Source organism: Pelodiscus sinensis, chromosome 29 (genome assembly GCF_052426305.1).
Source record: "Pelodiscus sinensis isolate ZL-2025 chromosome 29, ASM5242630v1, whole genome shotgun sequence".
NCBI classification, from domain to species: Eukaryota; Metazoa; Chordata; order Testudines; family Trionychidae; genus Pelodiscus; species Pelodiscus sinensis.
Genome location: NC_143080.1, coordinates 2141528 through 2166314, shown reverse-complemented (window position 1 = coordinate 2166314; position 24787 = coordinate 2141528). Strand labels below are relative to the sequence as shown.

The window sequence follows — 24787 nt, the reverse complement described above, 5'->3', positions numbered from 1 at the left end:
CCTAGTTTGATGGGGGGACGAGCGGAGATGGCCGCTTCGCACGAGGGGGACAGTGTCTCTCACTTCCGTGCATTGTACTATCTCCCACGCACCATTGTGGGTGCCGGGCCACCAGAGGGCGCCAGATCAGCAGGCATCCAGCAAGCCACTCGGGAGCCAATAGGCTGGTGAAGTCGACACGGTTTTGGTTTTAACCCCCCATGTGTCTTGCCCCACAGGCTGCCTTGGTCGCCTCCTGCTTGGCCTGCTCCTTTGGGCTCCTCAGTTCTTGTGGGGAGCGCGTGAGGGCGTCAGGGCCAGGTGGAGGACGGAGGCAGAGTGGAAGGATTTCGGACGAGTAAAAGCAAAGGACCAAGAGGGGGGATTAGCGGGTTCCACGCCCAGTTCCCGGGGGCAATATTGTCGGACGTTATAGCAGGGGACTGGGAATTAGGATTTCTGGGGGTTTCCTGCTGGTCTGTTGCTGACTTGCCCTGTGACTTTAGACGTCTCTCAGTGTTTCCATCTATATAATGGGAACAACCAGGCTCTAGATACCCACCTGGTGGGCAGCGAGGTCTAGTCTATCGAGCTATTTTGAAGTGCGTCTGTCTGCGAGTCCGTTTGGTCAAGAACTCTTCCGAAACGGTAGGAGCGAGGGCCACCCAATCTGGTCGGCAGCTTCCTCTTCTAACTTAAAGCCAGGTCAGGGCTTGGCTGTGCCAGGACAACCGGAAGGCCCCGTGAACAGGACTGGTTTCCCCAACATGGAAAGGGAGGGGCTGCTGTTCGGAGGGATGCCAATGAGAGTCTCCACTGGGGGACAGCCGCACCACTAAGGGACTGGCCGGCAGGGCTGAGGGTCGGCCATCTTGCCTGCCAGCACACTGAGTACGTAGCCCCTCTGCCCCACACCCTTTCCCCCCTCCCAGCCCTGGGCCACAGGGCCAGAGGGGCAGGGAGAAAGAAGGCCCCTGGCGGGGGATGGGGGAGCCTGCGGGGAGAGAGAGAATAGGCTCCTAGCAGGTAGGGGAAGGCAGGCCCCTGGTGGGTGGGGGGTCCTGAGCCCCTCCTCACCCCCAAACCCTCACTCTCCCGACCCAGCCTCCTGCACCTCCTCCATCCCCAAGGCCCTGCCCCAAAGGACTTGGGCAATGCCAGGTAAATTGGCTAATTCATCCATATTTGCGAAGCTCTTGGAGATCCGGGAGGAGGACGGGATGTTCCCGGTTATCGGTTAACCAACCGGGCTGGAGTGCCCCTCCCCCCGCCCACGGGATCCCATATAAGCGGTTCACCGATTCAGTGGGATTTTACACCCCCAGGAGGGAGGTGGCTAGCAAAGCACAAAGCTGCCTGCAGATCATGGCCCCGGAGGGTCTGGCTGAACTCTCCAGTCCAGTACGTGGGCTATAGCGCCCCCCCGCCCCCATAGCTACTCACCCTTCAACAGGAACTGGATCTGATCCACCCAGTCTTTAGCCTCGTCAGGATTGGACGCTGTAAACTAGGGCGGGAATCCATGCGTTAGGCCATTCAGGTCGGAAGCAAGAGACCATGAAAACAAGCCAGAGCCCGGGATCCAAGACTCCAGGAGTCTATGGGGCTTGTTTTAGTGGCAGGGCAGGTGACTAGGACTCCTGGCTCCGCCCCTCACCCACTGGGGAATCTTGAGTCACTGCTCAGTTTCCCCATCTGTAAAATGGGCTTAATGATGTTGCAACCAGAGAAGGTTGCCAGACTGACCTCAGCATTCAAGTGATCTGAAAGCATCCGATTCAAAAAATAAATTCCAAGCAGCGTTACTGAGTCTGACCCACAAACTCCAGATCCCACCCCCACCCCTACCCCTGAAATTCAGGCACACTCCCATCCCAAAACTGACAGATCATTTCCATTACAGCCTGGCCCGCCAGAGCACAGGAAGCTGGAGCCCTGGCATAACCCTTCCACAGCGTGAAGGCTGCTTGCAACACTATTTACAACTCGGCATTGCAGACCCCTCAAATTCCCTCTGCTTTGCTGCTGCGCCAGGCGAGCGCAGACCGCGTTGGTTCTGGCTGGGTTTTACACCCGCTTTGTACCGGCCCGGGGCAAGGCCGTGGAGCAGACTGTCCAGCTGGGATCAGAGGTCAGCGTGGCAGCCGGTTGCCAGTCTCGCCAAAGCAGGGCCGATTAAAGGGCACTTGGAGAGGTTTGGCTCAAGAGGCGCTTTCAAGACTGCAAAGTGCTCCACTTAGGAAGGAACAATCAGTTCCATACATACAAGATGGGAAGCGACTGTCTAGGAAGGAGCATGGCGGAAAGGGATCTAGGGGTCATAGTGGACCACAAGTTGAATATGAGTCAACAGTGTGATGCTGTTGCAAAAAAAGCAAATATGATTCTAGGTTGTATCAACAGGTGTGTTGTAAGCAAAACTCGTGAAGTCATTCTGCCGCTCTACTCTGCACTAGTTAGGCCTCAGCTGGAGTACTGTGTCCAGTTCTGGGCGCCACATTTCAAGAAAGATGTGGAGAAATTGGAAAGGGTCCAGAGAAGAGCAACAAGAATGATTAAAGGTCTAGAGAACATGACCTATGAAGCCAGGCTTCATGAACTGGGCTTGTTAGCGGTTTTCAAATATCTAAAAGGGTGTCACAAGGAGGAAGGAGAAAATTTGTTCCTCTTGGTTTCTGAGGACAGGACAAGGAGTAATGGGCTTAAAGTGCAGCAGGGGAGGTTTAGATTGGACATTAGGAAAAAATTCCTAACTGTCAGGGTGGTCAAATATTGGAATAAATTGCCAAGGGAGGTGGTGGAATCTCCCTCTCTGGAGATATTTAAGAACAGGTTAGATAGACATCTGTCAGGGATGGTGTAGGTGGAGCTTGGTCCTGCCTTGAGGGCGGGGGCTGGACTCGATGACCTCTCGAGGTCCCTTCCAGTCCTATGATTCTATGATTCTATGAAGACCGAGATGCACCAAAACCTCCCGGTGGGTTTCTCTAGCCAGGGATTCGGGGACCAGCGCTCAAGCAGAGAACCGGGCGCAATCCCAGAATCCTAGGACTGGGAGGGACCTTGCGAGAGCATCAAGTCCAGTCTCCTGCCCGCACGGCAGGACCGAGCCTCACACCAGCAAACGGGCACAAACTAGCAGAGATGCTGCCCCGCGAGAGGCAGGCAGTGGTGCGCGCCGTGCAGCGTCCTCCCGCTCCCAGCGGCTGGGGGCGTCAGAGAGCACAGGAAAAGGCACCGTTTCCTCTGCTGATCCTACCTCGTAGCTGCGTTTGCCCGGGCAGAGGAGTTTGAAACAGGATTCCCTTCGGGAGTCTTTGCGCAGGTGGAAAGCCAGCTGGGCACTGTAGTGCTCAATGGGGAAAACATCTTTCGGCTGCTTGCCTGCAATAGTAAACAATAACGTTAGCGTGTCCCAGAAAGGGGCGTCGGGTTCGTTTCACGGGTGGGGAAACTGAGGCACGGAGCCACACGCTGCCCAAAGGGTCTCAGCGGGGTCAATGGGAAACCGGTGCCCCCTGGGGTGAGCATCTGTATCCCCAGGAGGAAAAAAAGGCAAGTATTAACTCTAGTATTAACCTATACACTTTTGCTTATCGGTTAACCGGTTAATCGACTTCACTATTACATCCCTAGTGTAAACCTGGGCTTAGTTTCTAAGGATACATCCACACTGCACCCTTGCCTTGCCATAAGCGACACAATTTGTGCTACAGAAATTGCGCAGCTCATTTTGAAATAAAGCGCTGTTCCAAAATGTCCCGTAACTCTTGTGGAATGAGCGTTACAGGGACGCAGGAATAGCGTGCCCGTTATTTGGAAAGATATTGCAAAATTACGGGCTGCTGTAAAGACGCAGAGTAGCTATTTCAGGATACTTCCGGTATCCCGAAATAGCTTCGCTGTCTAGCTGCAGCCTTTTGCACCATAGGACTCTTCATCGTTTCTTTAAAAACAGAGCTTCTCTGTGGGTGACCCGGCTTGCAAAGCTTAATTTAGTCATCTTTGTGAGGTGCACCTCAGAAGACACATGCTAGAGAAAGACCAACCCATCCCTGTCGGTGCTGCTGATTTTATTTTTGTCCTAATGGCTGAAGAGTTGCCATAAAACAAAGGACCCAGTGTGTCTGTTTGCGCGTGCGTTGGAAGCTGTCGGCATGCAGCGTTTCTGGAGGGGCGGAACGGTGTAACGAAGCCCATATATCTAGCCGTGCCAAACTCTGTTGGAGGTATTAGCTGTGTGTTTATATGGAGCATAACTGCAAAATATTTATACACACTGACACACAGATTATTTACAGGCACTTGGGGACTTAAAGTCCTGCTCGCGCCTAATGGAAAACTTAGTTCAGCATTTTATTCACACGCGGTTCCACTCTTGTGTTTCTCTCCTCTCGTTCTGCACCAACAAGGAGACTGAAATAAAAGAAGGCCACGGTCTTTCTAAAAGTGCCTGTGGCTGATGCCTGTCCTAGCATCTCCACACTCTGCCACGTCATAATTATTTGCCAGCCATGTGAAATAAGAAGCAGGAAGCAGAGGACTTGGAAAGACTGTGGACTGCAAGAAGAACGGAGCATCCAAATCCCTTAAGGCGCAGTTGAAAATGGCAGCCAACGCTTTGGAGTTGTGCAAAACAAAGAGGAGGAAATCCGTGCAGGCGCACGCCCGCTAACCTGTGGAACTCACCGCCACAAGACATCACTGAGGCGAAGAGCTCAAGGCCAGGTTACACCATCTTTCAGAGATTAATGTATGGCTAATGGGAACATTTTTACAACTCATGGGAACATTCGCCACTTCGTAAGAGGGGATGAGAAACAGAAGCTAGATCAGGGCATGAGCTAGCTGGCATCTGGCACGATGGAACTTCTAGTTAATACTGGAGTCTAAATATCAGAAAGCGACAGGATTCAATGTGGCAGACTAAGCACCGAATCCAATTTACTGGGGCCCTGTTGATCCCCTGAAGCCCAGGGACGTGGCGAGAGAGAGAGACTGCCCTGCAACTCTCTCTTCACCAGGCATTCGTGTTACACAAGGGCCTGCCCTGTCTCGCCCAGCCACCCCACATGGCCTGGAGATCACAAGGCGGGTACTTTGCCACTTACTTTTTTCATTGGCGTAGTACAGAAAGGCCCTTCTGGTGAGGACGCACCATCGCTTCTGCCACTCGGAGCCAAAGAAGCCGTGGTCTGCGGGGAAACAAGACACAAAGGGAGGGTTTGGAGCATTGGGGAAAAGGTCTCATACTCTCTTTTGCGTATTTATGGTCAGCGTACGTCCTCTGGCCCTGCCCTACGCAGTGATGGGGGGCTGGAATCTAGCAAACCCCCGATGGAGCATTACATGTGGGGCTGAAGGCCCCAGGTCCGGCCACACACGCCTGAGCTCTGGGCTAGGGAAAAAGGCGCGTTCTTAACGCAGCTCAACGAACACGTGGTACCTAACAGGAGGCGAGAACTCTCCTCCTTTCCTAGCGACGACACTGTTGAATCCTGGGCTTTGCTCACCGACCTGCGAAAGTTGCAGCCTCTCTTACTTCTGGCACATGAATAAGACTCGAGAGATGCCACACACAGCAGGTGTCGACCTGGCGTAAGGACTGGGCTTTTCCAAAACGCGCAAGTGAATTGGGTGCCTGCACCAAGCGACCAGCAATAGGACGTAAGTCCCTACATCACTGAGGTGCTTTCCAAAACCCCAGCCAAGGTATTTTACATCTCCTGACTTAAAAGTCTTTCCCTTTTGGTTTGTCCGGTGTTGCCGCCTTGGTACCACTGCTGTCATGAACCTCTTAAGCTCGCCAGTCATCCACGGAGCCTTCCCGGGGAGACCAGATTTGAATTTGCCATGCAAAAGACAAAGCAGCGAATAAACCTGTTTCACCCCCACAGCCACCATCCGCTCCCAGACTTATTTATAGATCATCATTAAGCATAAATAAAAGGGGTATGCACCCCCCCACCCTTAACTCTGGTTTATTCAGCTGTTACCTCTCGACCTCTTCTCCAAGTATCCTTGCTTCAAAACATTCTCCAGCTCGGGAGCCGGTTTCTGTATGGCGTCCTCTAACCCTAAAGAGAGCAAAGCAAAGCCTCATGAAAGATATGAAAGAGATTCTATCTGCAGACTGCGTTCTGCCTCTACCATGGCACAACCACACACACACACACTGCAACCGGGGTGTGTGTGCGCGTGCACGGCCCATTCTCACATAGGAACCCTTCTGTATGTGTCACACCCAAATGGGACACCGCAGCCCTCCGCAGGACAAGGGACGGACGGAAGCCTTTATCTGTGCCACGCTGCTCCAAGAACCAGGCTTGCAACGAACCTCGAAATGTTGTGAGGTTACTGAGAGGCCTGTCCAGCGGCTCCACGAGGGGGCATTAATTTCCCTGCTCGGGGGAGGCAGGAAGCCGGGGGCAGATAGCAGGAGGAACCCGCGCTCAGACCCCGAACAGCCACCAGTCTGCTGGGCGTTGTTACATGGAGCACGCACCAATCAAAGCCCAGAGCCTCTTGGGTAGAATCCCAGCGGGCGCCTGTTGGCCATCTGCCCCGTCGGGAGCGGGGCGGCTCCTGCTTCCCCGCCAGTGGGCTGGTGGCCCTCACTTCGGCGGACGCATGGCGCAGGGATCCGGCTCTGGTGACTTCAGGGACGCCACTCACAGGGGCCTGACCCAACGCCCACCCAAGGAGGGATGCAAAGATGCAGGGGAAAGGTTAACCGGCTACATGCTTGTACTGCAATTGGTTAACCGGTTAACCCTGCTCCGGCTGGTGTCCAGCCTCTTCGCCGGGCGGGGAGACTCCTCCAACCTGGCCCTCTGTGCGCACAAGGGGCTGCTCCGGGCGGCCGGCCGGGATCCCGCTATGCTGGAGGGGGAGGGTGCAGACTGCTCCGGCTGCTCCCCCGCCCTGCCGGTTAATCGGTTACCAGGTAAGAAAGTGGTAAGGCTAATACCTAGTGGGTAACCCGCTGACTTTCCACATCCCTACCCCGAAGCCGGCTGTGGGTCTGGCCACCGGGAGGGAAGGATTAAGCCGTGCTGCGGTCACCCTGGGCCCGGCCCATGCCATGCGGGCAGAGACGGCCCTGGGTGCCCGCGCATCCTGCAGCCGCAGGCCTCCACCTGCCGAGGGGACTCTTCACCGCCCGTGCGGAGCAGCCCTTCTCTGTGCCCGGGTCCTGAGCATGGACTGTCTGGCAGCAGCTCCTCCAGCCCGGCTCACAGCTCTGGGGGTGAATCCCCCCTCCAGCCCCCAGGCCGCGTGCAGCTCAAGAGCCAATCCCTCACCCCCAGTAGGGGGCAGAGCTGCTCATGCCAGGCACCCCAGTGAGCGCTCCGGGGGGCTGGCAAGCTGGAGGAGGTTTTGCCACCAGGCTGGATCGAACCGTCGCGATCCTCTGAACCAGGGGCTCTCGTTCTCACCTTGTTTCAATGGGGCCACCGGAGCGGCTGTTAGATTTGCTGGGGCCCGAGGCCAAAGCCCCCCTCCCCGTCCCCAGTCCAGGGCTGAAGTTTTGGGCACCCGGGCTACAGGCCTCCTGCCTGGGGTTGAAGAAGCCCTTGGGCCCCCTGGCTTGGGTGGTGGGCAGACTCAGGCATCAGTCCCCCCTTCCTGGGGTCACAGAGTCATTTGGGGGGAGCACAATGAAGTTTGGTGGGGGGGGCAGCACAATGAAGTTTGAGACCCACTGATTTGCTCTAGCCTCGCCCAGCCACTCCAGCACCCAGGCCATGTAAACCGGAACTGGGTGGATTTGAACCCAGGTCCTTGGGAGCTTAGTGTAGGTGCCACTACAGCATGAGCTAAAAGCCAGCTGGCTTTCAGGCTGTGGAGCGCCCTTGTTCTTATCTCTCGCTGTCAGTGGTCTAAGTGCCACTGCGTGGAACAGTGAACTGCACCCGGTATGTGGGTTACACCCGCATCGGCTGCAAGACGTACCCCGGGGAGGCCGCCCCCGGCATTGTGCCGTGAAACTGCCCGGACTGCATCTCACCGCCCCTCTTGCCGGCCTGGCCAGGAATTCAACAGCCCACGGCCCGCCCCTGAGAACACCCCCTCCCCCGCCGCGGGTCTTCATCATTTGTGCAGAAACACAATAAAAACCGACTCACTCCGCACCGCGAATCATCTCCCCCTTGCCTGCGCTTGGCAGCCTTTTAAGTGTGAGTCACTTCCCCGCGTCCCAGGCCAGAAGGGTTGCTCCTGTTTTCCTAGCGGGCCTCTCTCCCGGCCTAAGCCATCCCGGGGGTCAGTCCCCTCCTTCGCAGCGGCCTTTCATGTTTGTGTTTTATAGCTTGCAAACGCGGGGCTGCTATAAATCCCCAGCCCCGGCTCCGGGGGCAAACGCCAGGCACGAGAGCACCACCAAATGCACAAAGTCCGGCTTTGTACAAACTTCCCCACTACATGCCCACCCCCTTCTGTGCTAGTTATTACCTGGGAATCAGAGCCGCCCACAGAGGCAGATCCGTCCTTGGGAGGTCAGTTCCCACTCGGATGAAACTCAACTCTGGGGAGAGACCCGTCACTTCAATTCCAGTCCAAAGGTGTGAGTGGTACATAAACCCTCATTGGCCTCTATCCAGGGGATGAATTTCATCCCTAGTCACTAGTCACAGGGCTGAACCTAGATCTGGCCTTTCCTCATGAAACAGAAAGGTAGCCAATTAAAACTAGATTCAAGGGAGTGCGTTTCCTGCCATAACTGGCGGAACTCGCTGCTGCAGGATATTGCTGAGGTCAAGCGCATAGGAGGATTCAAAGCCAAACTGGATATTTGAACATCAAAACCAGCCTGTGGGATCCAAGTAAAGACTCAAAAATGAATAAGAGAGTTGGGAGGGAATAGAAGCCCTCCAGTTCCAGGGCATAACCTCACAATAACTATTTGGCATCCCCTGGAAATTTGACGTTTTCCCCTGAAGCAGATGGTGTCAGACACGACCAGTCACAGGACCCCGGACAGATCCCACGATAGCAATCCCTCTGTTCCTAAAGCCGGACCCAGCGAAGGGGCAGCTCCTTTAATAACAGATGCATTACACACTTTTCCTTTGGAGATGCAGAGCATCTGACACGTTTAAAAAAAAAAGGCCTGGTAAGCAGGTTTGGTTTTTTAATCGGAATTCAGGCCCCTTTTGTTAATGCAAATCTGAATGTCATTTTATGGGACATTTATAATGATGAAAACGGGCCGACGCTGCCTGGTACACAGGGGGAACCCGCGAGTATGAATATTACATTAGCATGCCCGATGCCAGCTCACTGATCCCGCTGGCGGGAGCATAAAAAATGCTCGAGTGAAACTTTTATTTAGACGTTAAGATTCCAGGCCCCAGCGGGGTGACGCAGGCGGCCCCTGCGAGATCCCATCAGCATGCGCGTTGGAATTGAATTACCCGGGGGGGGGGGAGGAGGGAGGCAGGAGAGGCGAGTGCTGGTTCGCTTATTTAATTTCATTTACTTTCAGTGCATTAGCAGCATGGGGCTCCTCCCCCCCCAGCCTCCAAGAAATGAGGCTGCAGAGTAGAGTTGTGTGCATGGTCCAGGGACCCTCTGCAAGCTAGAGACCTTTCCCCTCCGCCCCTGCCCCATGTGCTGGTCCTGCAGGGGCAAACAGAACCCTTGGCGTGTCAAGGAGGATTCTGGGGAGCTAATGAGGGTCCATTCAAACATGCCTTGGAGGGTAACCAAGGCAGCATGGCCTAAGAGTCAGAGCACAGGGCCTCGAGCCCGGATCATCCATGCGTCACCCAGATCCGTCACTAGATTCACTGTATCCTCCTGCTCTGCCCGTCTCTCTGCCTCTCCCTGTACTCTTGGTGCTAGATTGTAAGCTCTTTGGGCCAGGGGCCACATACTCTGTGCGTGTTTGTACAGCCCCGTGCGCAGCGGGGACCTGGCTCGTCCCTGGTGTGACCACAATACAACGAATAAATACTAATGCCTCTCTTTGGGCGGGACGCACCGCCTCTCTACGACTCAATTTCCCCATCAGTAAAATAGGAATCATACTGACCCTGTATGGTAAATGTATGTTATGTGACTGCTTACACACACACACACACACACACAGAGGAGTACACACACACACACACACACACACACACACACACAGTGGCTGTGTCTACACTGGCATGAATTTCCGGAAATGCTTAAAACAGAATAGTTTTCGTTATAAGTATTTCCGGAAAAGGAGCGTCTACATTGGCAGGTACATTGGCGTCTACATTGGCCATTTTCGCGATTGGGGCTTTTTTCCGGAAAAGACTACTGGGCTGTCTACACTGGCCCTTTTCCGGAACAGTGTTCCGGAATAAGGACTTATGCCCGAGCGGGAGCAGAATAGTTTTTCCGGAATAGCGGCTGATTTTGTACAGTAGAGCATCGTTGCTTTTCCGGAAATTCAAGGGCCAGTCTAGACAGCTCGCAGCTTATTCCGGAAAAGCGGCTGATTTTCCGGAATAAGTGGCCCAGTGTAGACACAGCCAGTGAGGAGTAGACAATTTGCACAGGATCCTGGCAACCCGATGAGCGAAGTGCCATTGTGGCTGAAACACATAAAAAGAAGGTTGCTCTCAGATCTTCCCAGACACAGTCCTCGTAACCCACCCGGATTAGGTTCATGTCAGGGATAAAAAATGGGTTTGGAACGGCTGCCGTATGAAGAGCGATTAAAAAGACCGGGACTTTTCAGCTTAGCAAAGAGGGGCTAGGATAGAGCCCTATAAAATCGTGGCTGATGTCCCCAGCCTCTGTTTTATTCACACCCTTGACCAACAAAAATTCTATTGACAAAATGTAGTGAAGACAGGAGCCTAAGGTGTCCTGTGTAGCCACGTCTAGGTGTGGAAGTCAGTCTAACTTGTCAGTGCCTTGAAAACTTAGACTTGTTTATAAAAAGGGAATAAAATGCACAACTGCTTCACAGAAAATGGGGAACTAAATTGTCAGTCTGCATCATCTGAAACAGACCTTGTGCCAGGCTAATTTTACTGCATTTTGGGGGGGAATGGGGGGGGGGGGGAAATAAGAAAGTAGATGAAACAAAGAGGTGGAGAGGGGAGGTGATTTACTGGGTCTTCAGTGAGAGTTTTCATAAGGGGCTAGTCAGCCAAGTTCAAAGTGTAGGCATCTACCTTAGGATAGCTGCCTGGATTGATAGTTGGCCGATCACTAAGGTGAATTTACATTCAAGGGCAGCAAATCACATGCACGGAGAACGTTATCAAGTGAAATATCCTAGCGTCAGACCCAGGACCTGTTCTCTTCCATTAGAGATGCCTAACATATTGCGTGGGGGTTGCAATTTGCAATGCTGTTTTGTCTGCATGCCAACAATCCATCTAAAGTTGGCATTCAAAGACTGAGATAAGTCAAGAAAAAAGGTCCACAGGGACACAGAACAGCAGAACTGGCCGTGGTGTGAGTTTTATACATCTTCTTTTAAAGCATCTAACCAGTCAACACTGAAAACTGGATCCAAGGTTAGCTGGCTTATGACAATTTCTATGACAACTCTTGACATAAAGGATTACATTTTTTGAAATAGGAAGTTTTTTTTCATGCAGCGCACAGTCAACCTGCGGAACTCCTCGCCAGAGGATGTTGTGAAGACCAGGATTTTAACAGGGTTCAAAAAAGAACTAGATAAATTCATGAAGGTTAGGTCCATCAATGGCTATGAGCCAGGATGGGCAGGAATGGTGTCCCTAGCCTCTGTTTATGAGAAGTTGGGAATGGATGACTGGACGGGATCACTTGATGATTCCCTGTTCTGTTCATTCCCTCTGGTGCTTCTGGCATTGGCCACTGTTGGAAGACAGGACATTGGGCTAGATGGACCTTCGGTCTGAGCCAGTGTGATCATTGTTATGTATTAAATGCTAGTCCTATTGAAGTCATCCTAGGAAGTTACAAACCTACTGAAGAAGGAAAGAGATTGTCCCAATGGAATGATATAGTTTGAAATTCTTGTCGATGCCACATAGTTATTGGCATAACATAGGTAGGTAGGAAAGAGACAGACTATTGTCTAGAGAGCTAGTTGGTTAGCATAGATTTTCCTAAGGAGACCATGACTGTGATGTCTATGGCCAAGTCTACACTAATGGGAAGATCGAATTATGATAGCTGGAGTTGACATACCTTAATTCAAGTTTCCCCGCTGCCCCTACAGTGGAAGGCCGATGGGAGCAAACACTCCGTCAGCTTCCCTTGCTCCTCATAGGAGCAGCCATATTGGCCACCGACAGGGGTGTCTTCTGTGTTTGATTTAGCGGGTCTTTACTAGACCCGCTAAATCAAACTCTGGAAGATCGATCGTGGTAGCGTCCATCTTCCCCTCAGTGAAGACGTGGCCTATGACTGACAACAAAACAAGACCGAACAGACAGACTTCTTTGATTTCAGATGTGACTAGAGCTGGCCTGGGGAGATTTTCAGTGTCTTATTCTCGCTGGAAGATTTCACAGTGAGGCTGAAGTTAAATCAACTTTCCAAAAGAACAAACAAACCCCCACGGAATTGAGAAAGGAAGCAACACCTTTGGACCAAAAGTTTCCCTCCAAACCACTAAGTCTATAATTGCAAAATAAAAAACACTAAATCTCAATATCTATTTGCACAGCTCATTAGCTAAGGGCTCACACTCAGCAAAGAGGGAAGGGGGGAGGGAACCCTTCAGCATCAAGTACATTTGGGAAGTTGCTATGGAAACCAGCCCTTTGCTCCCACTTCGAGACGGATACTCGCACGTTTCTGGCCCGCTGCACGCGGGACAGACGGTTTTAAGGGGGACACTTTCTTTTTTTAAAAACAACCCTTCTTTTTTATACACCTCTAGAAAGCGATCTCTCGCTTCCGTTACTTCTCTCCCCCAAACATAACATTAGGTAAGCCACTCGACCCGCTGTGCGCTGGGACAGCATGATTTACAGTGTGGAAAGGGAAAATCTAAATCATCACCGAATGAAAACATTAAAGTTAATGCCTCACAAGTGAGGGATTTATTACCATTAACGCCAATAAACAGTTATAAACCACCCGTCCTTTCCTGTCCGCGCGCAGGGACACGGACGCAGGGACTTCATTACGCTCCACTTTCTTCTCCTCTTCACTCGGCCAGTCATGTGTGTGCCAACTGGCCACCATTTACGGTTAGCCGGACTGGCTCATTATCCGGGGATGGACGGTAGCACGAAGGCCTCATCCATTTCGTCGGGCGGGCGGCTCGGTGCAGACGGATGGGAGCCGAAAGTCCATGAGACGTGCCGCGCGATGGGTTTCTTTAAACACTGCTGAAATATAGGCTTGACAAAAGCCAATGCCTGCCCGAGCCCTGTACCTCATTACTCAGAAAGGCTGATGTGTAAGTAACAACATATGGCCCAGCTGTGCCGTTACACTGGATAGCGGCTTGCCCCAGGGTGCACGTGCCAAATATTTGCTCCTCACTGATCTTCCACCACCACCTTGGAAACTTGAGCCTGAAATCGGAGGCCTTCCTGATTTTTCTCCCCCTCTTCTTCCCAGCTCCAAGGAGCAGCAAGGCGCTTGCTGTGTCTCGCAATTGTAACAAGGGTATTCATTACTGACCAAAATCCGAGGCTCTTCCCCATTGAGAACACCCGTTGGCTTCAACAGGAGGTTAGATTTGGCCCGCTACATCTCACAGGTGCGCACGGGGGGGTGCAGGCATGCCCTGTGTGTTTCAAGAAGCTGGGTCCTGGGCCAGCAGGTACGGACTGTGGGAGCCCGTCGCTGCTCCCGCTGTGGACCAGGACTCCCATGTGCAAAGTGATGTGCCAAAGGAGCAAAAGGCAGTGCCCTGATGAGAGACACGCCCTCTCATACCCACGCCACTGTGCCAGCTTTGGGGATGTGCAGAACCATTGCTCCTCCTTGGGTGCCAACCAGGATCAACTCAGCTGTGGAGACCAGATGCAGACCCACTGTCTCTGGGTGCGCCGTCCCTAAACGAGGACATGCCGATGGCATGGTGGCAGCGGTGGGATTGGCTGCAGCAGGAGCGCACGGGTCTCACTGGCACGGGGAGCGAGGGGCGGGCTGATCACACCCAACTCTGCTGGTGAGACCCGTGAGCTCCCACTGCAGCCAGTCCCACCCCTGCCACCATGCCATCAGCACCGCCCGCACGTTCTAGGCCCGCAAGCGCAGTGAGCACAGCTGCTCTAGCCAGGGAGAGCATCGTGGGCGGGACGATCTGGCCGCCCACAGAGAAGAAGGAGGCCGCTCATGCGGCCCACTCGCTAGCCTGGGTTGCCCCTCGCTGATCTCACAGGACGGAGTATACAGGTGTGCCCTGCAAAGATGGCTGGTTTTGGGCAAGCCCCAATCCCTAACAGAAGCAAATTCCACTTCCAGGGATCTTCCATGCAGATTCCCTGCCCCCCGGTGTTTCACTCCGGACACTTGCAGCTTCTGATGGATCCAAACAGTTGCAGGCTTTTGTAGGAGCCTGACCCAGGCTCGAACGTCACGGCTTGAGGCCCTCCCTAGAACTTATGCTAAACCACTCGCCCCATCAGCAGGGTGAGACTCGACTGTGGCCGTGCGCGCCTACGGTAGCAGTCACACAGGCATGGGGCCGTGACAGGAGACGAACCTTCCCAGTGTTCCCAGAGAGCTGGACAAGCCCCAGTTCTTCCTTGTCCCCCCCCCCCCCCATCTTCCTCCAGGTTTGTCCTGGATGGGCAGCCAGCTGAGAATCCGGGAAGAAAGCGGCAGCTTGTCAAGGCGTGGAACAGCGGGAGAGGGGACCGGGCCTCATTAGAATCGCTGTAGTCCAGGGGAGGGAGAAACGTCCTTGGATTTTGGAAACCGACAAACTTCGCCCCTTTCTGGATCCCTCTTTACCTCCCCTGGTGTCCTGCCCTCCCGCAGGCTGGCGCGGTCGGCCTAACCCTGCGCTTGTCTGCTCGGAAAACCAGCCGCCGCAAATCAGGTGGAAAAATTCCCCAGGAGCCGACGTGATTTCAACATGCAGGGTCTCTGCCAGGCCCCCCAAAACCAGACACCTGTTGGCTAAACCCCATCTCCCGGCTTCACCCATCGCTGCTATACACACTCGGTCGCTCACAATCGTCAGCCTTGCCGCAAACGAGCCCCATAGATCACAGTGGGAAAGAATCAAGAGGATTTAAGGACAGAGGAGGGTAGGAAAAAGTGAAACAAACGACGTGCAATTTTTCAAGCAGAAACAATGGCAATATGAAGATATATAGGTGTCAGCCGTACAGGGGAAGGCAGGAGGCTACGCTCTTTTACCTCGCAGGGGGTCACTCTCGCGACCTCTACCATTTGCAATGCTTTGATTCCACCTTGCCCAGGGGATCCGAGCACCGCCGAAGAGATGAAGGATGCCTGTGCCTGACCTCACCTCTCCGTTGTCTAATGACTGACAGCATAAATCAGCGTTTCCCCTCCGCAGCCCCGTGTGTCAAGAACCCATGTGAGAAGGCTGGAAATATTAAAAGATTTCCCCGAGGGTTTTGATTGTTTCTCTCTTTCTCCGCTGTAACCGAAGAGCCGTGTTGCGCATAAAGAATAACCGTCCCGCGAGACCTCAATTTGGGTATGGAACAAACTAGAGCAATACGTCAAACCTTTTCGGAGAACAAACCGCAACCAATTCACGGAGGACGGGCTGATTCCAGGCTGCAGGGCTCTTTTCGCCCCACACCACCGGGTTCAGAGGGTTGCTTGCGTTTCCTGCCGAAAGAATGGTGCGTTCCCTTCGGTAACGTCTTCGAGAGGGGTTGCTCGAGTCCGTGCCAGCGTGCACGATCGTCGGAAGACTTTTCCCTACCGGTACGTGTCGGGCCGACTGTGGCACCCCCGTGGCGTTGTGTATATACCCCTGCCGATCCGACTCCCTCTTCAGTTGGTTCTTGGCGGAACAGTCCGACAGAGAGGAGGCGGGCCGGTCTGGAGTGGACGTGAGCTACATCGCTGGAAGAACAGCACTTACACAAGGGAAGGGGCTGTTCTTTCTTCTTTGAGCGACTGCTGCTTGAGTGGGTGTTTTCTGACCCACTGCAGGCTTCCAACCCGGGAGGAAAGAAAGGTTCTTCCCCACGCAATTGCTCGTCGGCGTTCCCACGCAGGACTTCGCAGCTGTTTGGACGGAGGAGGGGCCAGGTCTCAACCTGCTGAGTGCCACACAGCCCCGCCGAATGCCGTGGCATCCTGCCCCTGCTGGGGGCAGGGCGCAGGGAATCTAGGAAGGTTTGCACGGAGGACCACCCTGAGTCGGGACTTGTGCCAAAAAGGCGGCCCATGAGGCCACGCCCGAGTGGAAAGTCGGCGGGGCCAGCACCTTGGCCAAGTCACAGCCCGGCTTGATCCTGGCGGTGAGCAAGGCTGCGTAGTCGGGAGACCCTGCAGACGTTCCCCGATGGATACAAAATGCTGCTGTCGATCGGCGGTGCGCGTTGGTGCATTCCATAGGAAAGGCGAGGGCGCACCGTCCATCCATGGAGCGCTGCGCCCTCCCCTGTCCGTGGCATGGGGCGCAGGGAAGCAAACAGGGAGAGAAGTGTCCGGATTGATGTGAAAAGGCGACTCCACCTTTGGCAGAAAGGCAGGGTGCACCCGCAGCGGCACTGTAGCCTTCTAAAATAACAGGATCCCGCCAGGGAGGTGGAGGCTCGTAGCTCCGATACCCGTCTGGCGGAAGCTCCCAGGAAGGCCACTTTGTACGAGAGATGGGCTAGCGAGCAGGTAGCTCGGGGCTCCAATTGGGGGAGGAGGCCACGAGCCGAGAGAGGGAGCCAAACTCGAGTCCCAAGGCGGAAAAGGCCGCCTCTCCTGAGGGTACAGCCGATCCAGACCCTTAAGGAAAAGGCTCGCGCTACCGGGTCCCAGGAGAGGGACTTCAGTCCCGAACGCGGGTGGAAAGCAGAGGCAGCCACCAGGTGGATTTTAACGGACGAGACGCCAGAGGCTGGTGTCTGAGGTGAAGGAGGTGGTGCAAGATGCTGGAGAACCGTGGCCTGTAGCGGGGGGAGGAGCTTCTGTGCCGAGAGCAGCCACTGGGGCCTGACTTTTGAAGGGGCGCCCGAGGGCAGATCACTAACACCCCCCCCCGGAGCCTTCTCCTTTCGTGAGCCCAGCCCCCAAGTCCAAAACGGCTCCGAACAGGTGGGAGGAGGATCAATCCAGCCATCTTCAGGCTGCCTCATCAAAGCTGCCTCATCAGAACCATTCACACAGCCTTCCGGCCTCAGGGTTCGGACATTGGAGCCATGCACGTAGCCAGAGAGAACCGTGACACAGTCGCCACCGTCGGCGAAGGGGAACCAACACACCTGACTGTATGGACGGTGACACCCTTTGTAGACAGTCAAGGAGGGTTCCTGCTCTGACAAAGTCCCCATCTAAAGGCAGACAAGGAGACACCGACAACTTACCCAGTGTAAACACGCTCTCAGCGCTGATAGCTTCTCCCCACGGGGAAGTGGTTTACTTCCAGCGCTCTCTTCCAGCCTGCCTGCTCTGACCAGGTTGGAAACTCAACAGTGTAGACAAAGCCTCGGTTTCATTGCTTCTCAAGCAACTCCGAGCGGGGTGAGCGTCTCTGGAGTTCATTAACAGCACAGCGCTCACCTGGATCGAGACGTTTCTACTTCAAGCCCTGGGCCCCGGCGGTCGGGAGCTCAAGAGATAAACATCTGACCCCACAGAGCGTGAGCACCGAGACGACGGAATCGTAACAAGAGCGGGAGGCGCGAGCATCAGGAGATACAAACGGATTCAGCCACTATAAGCACCCGTTTAACTGCACCTCCCCCAGTGATCTATACCAAATGCCAGCCATGCCCCTCTGCCATGGATATGGGGCAAACTGGACAGTGTCTACGAGAAAGGATTAATGGACACAAGACAGATATTCGAAAAGGCAACACACAGACACCTGTTGGGGAACGTTTTGTTTTGCTGTGACAGACCGGGCCAGGTCTGGGCACAGCTGAAGGCGTCCGCTCCAGGCAAATTGCTCAAATTCAGGGCTCTTTACAGCCCCCAGACTGGAGACCTTCCCAAACAGGCCACAAACCAGTCCCAGAGTGCTTCAGCTGCCTGCCTGAAGCCTCACGAGCAAAACCCCTCCGATACCCCAGCAATATCCGTGCCCCAGATGGCCCCGGGCCTCATACACAGGTGGGGGGGTCTTAGAACCCAATCCCACCTACCCCGAACAAGTTCTGTTCAGTTCCAAGAAACCAGCCACAGATCCCCGGTCAATTTACCCTCTGGATCTTATCACACTGAGCCAATCCTTTAGCATCTACAATCTAAAGGTTTATTACCACACGAAAGAAAAGCAGGAGAGTAAGGTTGCTAAAATATCCTACGTTACATGCATTGAATCTCCCAGTTCTCGATGCAGGCTTGCAGCAAAGATGTTACAGCTGCTGGCTTAAAAGTCCTTGTTGCACATCTTAGGTCAGGATGAGTTCACAGTTCTTTCCGGCGCTCCGATCCCTGCACTGCTGCCTCTGGGATGAAGTGCTGAGCTGAGTACAAGATGGAGTCAGCCACATGGCATCTTTATCCCTCCTTTCTGGTCTCTTCTTGGCCGCAGCAGGTCACCTGGCCAGCGGCCTATCCCTGTGTCCCCTGCTGGCAGCCCTTAGGTGTCAGGCCTCATTCTTGAGGTGTGTCCTTGGCCCATTGAGTGCTATTCTCCCACATAGCCTCACTAATTAGCATGTCCATAGGCCAGGCTCTGCCCTATGCTCAGCCACAAGCAGAGAAATATTCAGTATCCACACAAAGTACATGCTTATAACTTCACACACAGACATTACACTATCCCATGATTAGCATACATAGGATCAGCATACAGTAAGCTTCTATTCAACACCTCACATGGCCCCCTTTTATACCATTTTTGGGGCCAACACCCCCACCTATGGGTGCAGCAGTGATCTGGCTGCTTCCCTCAAATTCGGTAACGTGACACTTGCCCGGTCACTCATTCATGGATCTCACAGGGACGGTATTGTTGCAAGCCAACTTCCAAAACCAGCTTGAAAGGGAGGCTGCAGAACTTTAATTTTTATTTACAAGTTTGATATTTACAATAGAGGTTTAAACAAAAACCTTAACTGGATTACCGGGTACATTCCACATCCTAACGACATAAAAGGCCAAACACCAGGTACTTAAGAGCACTTAGATCCCTCTTTATCAGCTTCATTTAGCATGGAAACTTTCATTGACTATTCTTTTCCCATTTTTTTCTCCTCTCCTTTCCCTCCCCATCCCCTCTCTCTGCTATTTATTTGGAACTTGGTCCCCTCAAACTCCACACATCTGAAGAAGTGGGTCGTGCCCATGAACGCTAACGATTCCATCGACGTTTTTTGTTAGTCTCTAAGGTGCTGCAAGACGGTCATTTTAAAAAAGTTTTTCCAGTTACAGACTAACACGGCTACCCCTCTGAAACTTGTAGACAGGAAGTTACCCCTATGCAATGTGCCCTTTAATTTTTTCCATCCATGTGCGGAATAATTGTTGCTACACGCGCCAAGACATGTGTGGATGTGCACCACCTGTGGATGTAGAAACATGTGTGGATGTAGAAACACACGCTGCTGGCTACTCAGCTGGGTGGCATTGGACTCTCTCCTGGGTGGCCGCCCAAGGGCTCAGCTTGCACTCCTGGAGAGACACGGCTACCTGGCAACCCTTGCTAGCTTCGCTTTTATTTTACACTTCCCCTTTCTTTGTAGCCTAAGCCCCCAGCAGCATTCTCCTGACTATGGCACCTTCCCTAACCAGTTCCCTTCCCACGACTCGTCCGCTCCAAACTCCCTCGTCAGTTAAGTGCCCCTGTTCTTCCTGGGACCTCCCGAAAAGCCATGCTGGAGTTGGGAAGGCAGGAAATCTCCCTGGGAGCGGGGACTCGTTCCAGGGAAGGAAGAACCCTGCAGGGTGGGAGGAGGCACCTAAAAGGCCCGGAGTTGGATGATACATGGCTATTAGATTAAAGCATCTTCCATTAGCGAAGAGTGAGAGTTTGCTAAGTGCGGTTATCTGTTAGCTCCGCGTCATAACAAACCTCCCAGATAAATGAAGTGCCAATTACCCCCGTCAAAAGGAAAAGATGCTGTTTCCTCTTGGAATTACCGGCTGGGAATTTCCACCGGGAACGGCTGGACGTTTGAGCCCCCCGGAATCCTTTCCAACCAACTTCTGGAAAAGCGGGGCATGAGAAAAATAGAACAAGTGTCAGCACCAGGGTTTGCCCTGGAAACAACAGCGAGGGGGCAGATTGGAAGGAGGGTTTTACCGTCATCCGAACACGCCAAATTCCCAGGGGGTGGGCTCGTCCAAGCCGTTCGTTTCTCAATAGGATAGGGGTGATCAGCTGTTAGCTTTGGGAATCTCCGTCCCTGGCTTCCGAGCCTGGCACAAACATTCATCCATTTCACTAGCTGTCGGCGAGGGGAGCGGATCAGATTGTGCCCATTTCACAGATGGAGACACAAAGGCCCAGCACTCACAAGAAGAGAATGCAAGGGACTTTCCCGCACTCAGGAAATGTGCCGCAGCAACGCCCATGCCAGGCTAAATTCATCAGAACGTGCGGCCTTACTTCTTTCCATTAACCGGACTATCGGGGGCTGCCGGCTGCGTTGGGGGGCAGCAGGGTCTGCAGGGCCAGGAGAGGCAGGAAGCTGCCTTAGCCCCCCTGCTGCACCACTGACCAGGAGCTGCTTGAAGTCAGCCCCTCCTGCCCCAGCCCTAAGCCCCCGCCCCAAGCCGGAGCCCCTTCCTACGCCCCAAAGCTCAATCCTCAGCCCACCCTGGCGCCCGCACTCCAGTCAAATCATGTTGGGTCGCGGCATCAACAATTTTCTTCAACTGGGTCACGAGAAAAAAAGTTTGAGAAGGGCTGGCCGAGGAGATGCTGAGGGGGATGCGCAGTCCTACCGGGAGCGGACAGAGCAATCACCCCACATCCCCAGACCTGGCCTCCACGTGCGAGATCAGGGAGCGGCCCAGAACAGGAGACGGCGGCTGCTGTCGTGGCAGATGGGAAGAAGAGCGGCTTACACCTGAAAGCGAGGTTCTTCCCCCAGTAGATGTGGGTCCAGGGAATGATATTACTGCCCTCCCGCCCTTCTCTCTCTGAGACGCGGCTCAGTTATGCAGCTACAGAGAGGAAAGCCAGTAGAGTGTTACTGCGCGGCTGCAACACTGCTTGGACTGACTCCGTTTAAAAGACAAACTTCCTAGGATTTGTCGTTGCAGAGAAAACCGGCTGGACAAGACCCTAACGCAGTGCTTGCAGGACTGAGTCTGCTTTGGGAGAAGCATGAACTAGCCTTGTTCTGTGTTGACTCTGAAGCCTAATGGTGTCACACATCGGGGGAGGGGCCTTCTTTGCCGCCGCCCTGCACCTTAGGTCGCTATTGGCACCCGTGCAAAGTGAGTGTGAAATGCTAGTCGGCTGCCGCCATTTTGCACTGACCGCACAAAAGTGCAAGGCAACAGAGAACGGCGCCCAAGGCTGAGAACGCTGCCGGCGCCGCCAATGGTTCTAGCGCATGGGTGGGCAATAGTTTCCACATGGGAGCCACTTCCTGAATTGTGGTACTGCTCCTGGGCTGGCTCCGCCCCCCCAGAAGGGGCGGGGCCTGGATAGAAGTGGCCGGGCTGAGACATTGAAGTAAAACACATCAAAGGGCTGGCGGTTCCCGTTATTTAGAAGGCTTGCGGCTCTGGCTCGTGCTGGGATAGCGCTGTGACCGGGAGCCAGGTAAGGATCCTGCTGCCTGAGCCACCGCCTGGAAATTTGGTGGCACAGACAACAGGAGATAAATAGAAAGCAGCCAGATGCAGTCCGGGGGCCGCATCTTGCCCAGCCATGTTGAATTCTAGCAGAAAGATCCAGCCACCATACAGGCCGGGACGTGCCCGCCAGCCACGTGCTCTTCGCTGCCCTGCATGTCAAGTGGGGCTGCAACGTGGCCACCCCTTTCGCTTGGAGATAAGAATGTCATTCGGCAGGCCGGGCTGGGGGAGATGGGTTTTGAATGGAGCCCGCGTCCCTCTGTCCACACCCCCCGGAGAACAAATGTGTGTTTTATCACCAGCTGAACACGAGCAGCCTAACACCTGCCGCGGGCGTGTGCATCTTCTGCACCCCCCCCCATTTTTTCCAGGAGATGGAAGGTGCAGGGGGGATCACAATGATGGAGCGGCCAGTCTTAATTAATGTCAACAAACACCAGAGGAACATCAAACAGTGCCCCCGACAGCCTGAAAGCGGCGCCGGGCATGCCAAGCGCGCGGCGGACAAGGTGAGCTTTTGATGTCCTGGCGGCGGGATCAAGATTTGTAAATAGCAGCAGCCCCGTCTCGCGGCTTATCCAAATATTGTCGTTCCCCATCCCCGGCCCTGCGCCGGGGGCCGGCAGTTTGGGATTGTTCTGCTCTCACCCTGCACCTCCTGGGCAGGGCCGGATTAAGACTTTTACAGGCCCTAAGCACTGAAAAGATGATGGTGCACCCCCAAATGTAATTCAAAATAAAAACACTACTATACCGTAAAATATAATTTTATTTTTCGAAATGACACAAAACTGACATGTCTGCTGAAATTAAAATCGCTTCTTTCTAGATTTTCTGATTGCAAAATTCTGGAGAAGTTCTTCGAAGCTGACTCGACAAAGCATGTCCGCTTCCATACACAATGGCTACGTCTACACTGGCATGATTTTCCGGAAATGCTTTTAACGGAAAAGCTTTCTGTTAAAGCATTTTTGGAAAAGCGCATCTAGATTGTCAGGACACTTTTCCGCAAAAGCACTTTTTGTGGAAAAGCGTCCGTGGCTAATTTAGACGCGGTTTTCCACAAAAAATCCCCGATTGCCATTTTTGAGATCGGGGCTTTTTTGCGGAAAACAAATCTCTGCTGTCTACACTGGCCCTTTTGCGCAAAAGTTTTTCGGAAAAAGACTTTTGCCCGAACGGGAGCAGCATAGTATTTCTGCAAAAGCACTGACAATCTTACATGAGATCGTCAGTGCTTTTGTGGAAATTCAAGTGGCCAGTGTAGACAGCTGGCAAATTTTTCCAGAAAAGCGGCTGATTTTCCGGAAAAAGTGGTCAGTCTAGAACAGCCAATAGTGAGAGCGAATCAAGTCAGTCCTGACACATTGTTCTCTGAGGGTTTTTTATTCTTTTCAGCTGAGAAAAAGAGCGTTCTGCGGAGTTCTGATTTTTTCCGTAATGACGACGTCGATGCTTTTTATGAAATATCAATTTTTTTTCAAAAAAAAAATCTCATTTTTTTTTGGTGCCCCTGCTTTGCTGGTGCCCTAAGCATGTGCTTAGTCTGCCCATTGGGTAATCCAGCCCTGCTCCCCGGCGAGGGGGGGGGGGTGTCTCTCGCTGGGGAGCACGGGGGAGCCTGCACGCCAGGTTGACGGTGGGTGAACCTAGGGCCGGAGGAGGCAAGTCCCCATCCCTGCCCCTTCCACCGAGAGCCCGCCCCATGGGAGCCAACCCGCCCCCTGGAGAGGAGCCTTGCCCCCCGAGCATGGGTGGTCCTGGCCCCCCGCGGTGCAGGGGCGGCCCGCAGTCCTGTGTCCCCCCAAAGCACGGGCGGCCCCGGCCACCCCCCAGCCCAGCACAGGGAGGGCAGGCGGTGCAGGGGCTCAGCCCTCCTGGAGAGCGGGCAGCCAGGCCGGCACCCCCCAAGCTCCCCCGCCCCGGGGCTCTGGCGACGGCCTTGGGGCTGCCCGGCCCGGGCCTGCGGAGGGAAGGTGCAATTCCAGAGGCCGGCCACAGGGAAGCAGCGTAAGCTCAGGATTTAAGAGACTCGGGGCTGAGCCCCCCCCGTGCCCGGTTCCCTGCCTGGCTTGTGAGTTTGGGACCCATCCTGCTTCCCAGCAGCGCCACACGGGCCGCCCGCCCGAAGCCACCGTGTGGTCTGTCCCCCCCCCCCCCGCCTGCCACGGCCCCGCCCCTCCCCAGCAAGAGGGGCTCCCCGGGCCTGGGAAACTTTCGGGGGCTGCGGACCCACAGAAAAATCAGTGGGGGGGCCGCATGAGTGAGAAGCAAAACAACCGGCCCCACGCACATTCCCCTTGCACCCCAGAGCTGGGGGGAAGGGGGAAGGGAGCAGGCTAGTTTATTTTGTGGGTCCCTCCACCCCCTGGGGTGGGCCCAAAAATGAGGGGCTCAGTGTGTGGGAGGGGGATGCCAAGAAGCAGACTTGGGGTGTGCGTGGGAGGGAGGGTGCCAGAGCAGGAGGGCCAGGCGGGAGGATGGGTGCCGGAGCGGGGTGGCGGTGTGGTGGCCGGGTGGGAGGGGGGCCATAGGGCTGGAGCGCCAGCCCCCTGATGCTGAGGGCCCAGATCCAGGCAAGCTGGGGGCTGGATTCAGTGGGGTTGAGGTGGGTGGGCTGTCTCACGCCCTTGGGAGAAGTGCTGTTCGGGGGCGCTTTCTAGGTGCCAGCCTGAGCCGAGCGCCAGCGATTTCTAGCTTGAAAAAGGCAGGGAACCGTCTTTGAACACGAAAAGCACTTAGCAACCCAGCAACCACACAGCCCTGGTGACGTGCACCGCTCGTACAACCCCCCCTCTCCCCCGCCAAGGCCGGCTGGGCGGTGATTGTGTCTAGACCCCTTGCACCGAATCGCCCCATGGACTTGGGCTTGCAGGGCAAAACCCAACTGAGACATTTGTGCTCAGGCTAGAACCCGGATCCTCAGATCCCACCAGGGGACAAGGTCTCGGAACCCCATTTACAC

General features: G+C 54.3%; 1 protein-coding gene across 2 annotated transcripts in view; it reads right to left on the bottom strand.

Moving 5' to 3' along the window:
- SKAP1 (src kinase associated phosphoprotein 1) overlaps nt 1-24787 on the bottom strand; it is a 236197-nt gene that overhangs the window by 44740 nt on the left and 166670 nt on the right. For both annotated transcript variants that reach the window (XR_016348050.1, XM_075911455.2), the window contains exons 5-8: nt 5976-6056; nt 5091-5174; nt 3239-3363; nt 1423-1486 (exon numbers count right to left, since the gene is read on the bottom strand). Coding sequence is in view for 1 of the 2 variants with exons in the window: in XM_075911455.2 (XP_075767570.2) it covers nt 1423-1486; nt 3239-3363; nt 5091-5174; nt 5976-6056 (354 nt within the window). In the remaining variant the exon portion in view is untranslated. The remainder of the gene's footprint in view (nt 1-1422; nt 1487-3238; nt 3364-5090; nt 5175-5975; nt 6057-24787) is intronic.